Source organism: Myzus persicae, unplaced genomic scaffold, assembly GCF_001856785.1.
Source record: "Myzus persicae strain clone G006 unplaced genomic scaffold, MPER_G0061.0, whole genome shotgun sequence".
Classification (NCBI taxonomy): Eukaryota; Metazoa; Arthropoda; class Insecta; order Hemiptera; family Aphididae; genus Myzus; species Myzus persicae.
Window position 1 is genome coordinate 20,962 of NW_019104297.1, and position 4,476 is coordinate 25,437.

The 4,476-nt window shown below is 30.9% G+C and overlaps 1 protein-coding gene across 1 annotated transcript; it reads right to left on the minus strand.

The window, feature by feature from the left end:
* Positions 1-386: 386 nt before the first annotated feature.
* On the minus strand, positions 387-3,099 carry LOC111040973 (tetratricopeptide repeat protein 25-like). The gene is made up of 5 exons (XM_022325075.1): positions 2,701-3,099; positions 1,881-2,195; positions 1,156-1,565; positions 702-1,014; positions 387-644 (listed from the first exon to the last, which is right to left on the minus strand). The coding sequence occupies exons 1-5, from the start codon at positions 3,097-3,099 to the stop codon at positions 387-389; spliced, it is 1,695 nt and encodes a 564-aa protein (XP_022180767.1).
* Between the last annotated feature and the right edge of the window lie 1,377 nt (positions 3,100-4,476).

The window sequence follows — 4,476 nt, forward strand, 5'->3', positions numbered from 1 at the left end:
TTATACTAACCTTTTATAGGTTTCATTGAATTCTGTGACACGAGTTCCGCTAAGTTCACGAAAGTCTGTTATCTCTCAATATATTGAGTCGGGCAGAGTTCAACTTTTGGATATGAGTATATATGACACGACATACGATAACTGTGATACCACCTTAAAGTATATAGCTCCCCCCCCCCTCAATTTGATATCTTGTATTTGAATACGTCATATAGATTAATGTTGTAGCTTTAACATTAATCGCTATACACGTCGTTTGTTTATTATCGGTCTCGAGTTTAAAAACACAAATAATTAATTATTACAAACCATCGTTGGATCCATAAATCGGATCTTTGTCTCATTGCTGCGAACGGATTCAGTTAATTTTAATCGACCAAGCGGTGTCATTTCCACCTGTTACCGATTATCAAGGGCTCCGGCCGAATGGCTGGCCGATGATCTGCGCAGTTGACTTCTGAAGGTTTTCCTAGAGTTAGAGACATCCGACATTCCTCGGGTAATCTTTCGATATAGTTTAATAAAGTGTTCATGAGCAGAATGTTCTCGGTGTCCGGCATGATGTTTATCAAATCTGCTTTTCGCTCTTCTTCGATGCCTATTTCGGGCACTCGCACTTTATCCGTGGCAAATAATTTCCACATCTAGAATTATATTTTATTTGTATGGCTATAAATGGATTATGGATTTTTATATCATACTTTTCTCATGAACTCGGTGACTTTCTCGTCTCCCAGAGTTCTACTAAGCGTTATCATGAATTCTATGGTTTTTATACACTGCAGCCCGTTGCCTAATTTAGACTCAGAGATCATCGTCAGCATCAGGGCATTTACTTTCCACGCTATACTACCCAAAGCACAAGCACCGCGAAACAATGTTTTCGTTAACGGTCTTGTTGCTTTGAATTCGTTTAGATGCATGTAGCATTTAATCCGTTCGTACTGAAGGTACAGTTTGTACGTGGATAATTCGATGCTATTTAACTGCTTGGTGAGTTTCTTCAAATAAATCCTGTGTTTAATAATAATTTTGTTCACGTTAGTAAGTTAGTCCATGCATTGTTGCATATAATGTATTTAAACTATAATAGTACAAACGTATAGGTAATATGATATTACAATTAATTTTAGTAGGGATCTGTTTTATTCTTACATCTTGTTTCGGACATCGGGACCGAAAAATGACTCGTGATAGACTTGATTGTAAGCGTCTTTTTTGTCGAAGCTCGATCCCAATATGAATAATATTCTCTTTTCGTTCATCTCATCCGACCATTCAGGTATATCCCGATTTAAGAAGTACAGAGCCAAACCGATCACTTCGTACAAGGCGTTTATTACCTTCAACGGTCTATGGCGATGTTCGTACATATACTCCATAGCTAGTTTGGCTTGTCGTTGTGCTGATTCGATGTCACCCGAAAAACAGTGTTGAACTATTGTATTAAAGTATTTGGAAACTTGTAATTTAACCATATCTTTGATTTTTCGCGGGTCATTAAGCTGGCGATTTGGTCGTCGACACACGTGCATGTAAAATGGCCTTTTACGGTATAAATCTTTCTACATCAAATAATTTTTATTTAAATTTAATGTAATATAAAATATTATGTAGTCATAAAGGTATTCTACAACAATCAAATCTGGCTATGTTGTAGCATTATTTAGTTTGATTGGAAAACATTACACACAAATATTAATTAAAATAATATATAATATTGGAATCCTATAAATTGTACGTAATAATAGAGCTGTAAGTATATGTTTTTTAGATGATAACGTCACAGTGTAAGTGTGGAACTATTATTTTGTTGCTTAATAAGAGTACCTGTGTATTCATATAATTCACAAATCTTACTTCTTTAAATATATATTTACTTTGGCTGTTTCAAACGTGTGAACGACTTTTTGGATTTGTTCGTAAACCAATTTATCATTTTTATTGTATTTGGGTAAAACCTTCAGCTGTTTCCTATAAAATCTGACGTTTTTTACAATATCTCGTAAATAGTATGCTTCTTGGGTTCGTTCAGTGTAAGCTTTGTGAATTTTATTCAGCTTTATAGAACTGTTTAATTTTTCACATGCATCTGAGTCAATGAATGGTTCATTTTCTATCATTTGTAACACTGCGTCTTTTAAACAGCTCATTATTCCATTAGCAGGTAAATAGTTATCCATAACTTCATTGACCTAAGAAAAATGAACTAAATTAGGCATTCTATTCATACTTTCAATGAATAAAAAATTTGTTTTTCAATATAACTGTTTAATGTAGGTTAATGTTAAAATAATATATATTTTTGAGAATAAAAACATTTTTTAAGGTTTATGTATAGTTTGTATATGTCGATGAAGATTCCGTTGAATTATTTTAAAATAAACAAGATTTTATTGCTCATCAGAATAATACTCTAATAATAAATGTGTACCTATAAATGATATGGCTATATAGATTACATTATAAGTTCTAAAGCTATAATTATATAATAACACAGTGAAATCTCTCCTAGCAAGCACCTGCAAATAGGGGATGTGGGGTATAAATTATAAACTTTCTACAAAATGAATCCTCTGAATAGTAAATACTACCAAATAACAGACAAAATTTCAGCGACTAAGAGTGTCCAGTACCTAATGGTTTCATTATAATATATTATAAAGATTTTATAATGTAGGAATATATTGACTTGTTTACTTTCAGTAATCCTTGATTACATTCAAACGACGTTTTCCTTCGCTTAAAATATTGACTATAAGTCATTAGACTGCTTTCAAAGTTTCCCAATTCAAAGTTTACACTGGCTTCGTTTTCGGTGGTTTGAAGTAAATTGGGATCATTCTGCATCGCATGGGTTTGGTGTTTTGCTGCTTGTTCGAGTTGTAATATTTTCTGATAACATTTGCTGAGTTTGACGCGCGTTTTAGTGTCTACAGGGTTATAGTATAAGACGGTTTCATAACATTTTGCGGCTTTTTCGAAGTCGCCTTTCTGCTCAAACTTTTTTCCTACCGCAATAGTCACTCTCAACTGATTCAGCCATTCCGGCTGTGGTTTAGTGTTCAAAAACGCATCTAATTTGATGTGTAATGCCATGTTATAGAGAAACCGCGAGAAACAAATACAAATGTAACAATTAAACTACCTACTTAATTAAATCAAAACGCAATATAATATAATAAACGTTTCTAAATATAAATTAATTTTCTTGAATTTAGACGTCATGACTACACATAGGTGACAGCTGACAATATTTCAAAAACAAACAACAAACCATTTCGTAACTTGCAGTTTGCACTCGTTATAAAATAAAGAAAAATTTAAATTTAACACATCAACATTAAAAATAGTTGATATCACACCAAAAACACTTCGTTATAACTCCGTGTAAAAAAAAGCTAAGTTAAAAAAAAAAATTAATAATTAAAGCTTTAAAAAGACGTGATATAATATGGAAATTAAGTAAAATGACATTTTATAACATAACAAATATCTATGATGACAAATAAGATCAATTGTAATGTTAAATACTTAGTCAACATATTGTTGATACATTATTAATTACTGTAAATACTGTAGAGGTAACTTAAATGTATTTATTTAAGTATACTTCTACGTCCTGCTAAATAGTTAAATATAATATGTTGACTAAGTATTTAACATTACAATTGATCTTATTTGTCATCATAGGTATTTGTTATATTATAAAATGTCATTTTACTTAATTTCCATATTATATCACGTCTTTTAAAACTTTAATCATTATTAATTTTTTTTTTTAACTTAGCTAAAAAAATGTTAAGTAAGCAGCCTAACTAAGCAGGTAATATAATATAAGCTAGATATCTATTCAATTTGTATGCACATTATTAATTGAATTTCAAAAATGATGTAATAATTAGGACTTAAGAATAGTTTGTGCTGTATATTTTATTGTGTATATAGTATAATATGACTTATACTTTATATTAAGTCCTATTTTTAAGGTGTTCAAAACATTTAAAAAACCGTTAATTTTACTGGTTGCATATTTTTATACCGATATATGTTATAGCAATAACAAATTACACTGCTACATACATTTTATTAGGTAAACTGTTTAATCACTTCATTAATTATATCCATATCATTAGTCTAATGGCCGCCCCTAAACTTTTTGAACACCCTATATATTGTTTTTATTATGATATTTTTATTTGTATTCACTTGTATTAAATAATATCAATATTTGATTTAACATATTAGCTTTTCTCGTATAATTATGAATAACTCATATTGACTTTACGCGTTATTTCAATGTCTTCGCAATTATCGAAGTGCAATAATCACATGTAAATATAGTTACAATAACAGTCACTCGTTTTATACGCTAAGGACCTAACCTCGGTTATATGTTCTGAGATCTGGTTATGGTCCGTTTATCTCCAATAAAGTCAGTGGTAAAAGTTAAGAGGTGAGCGATTTCATTCGGCC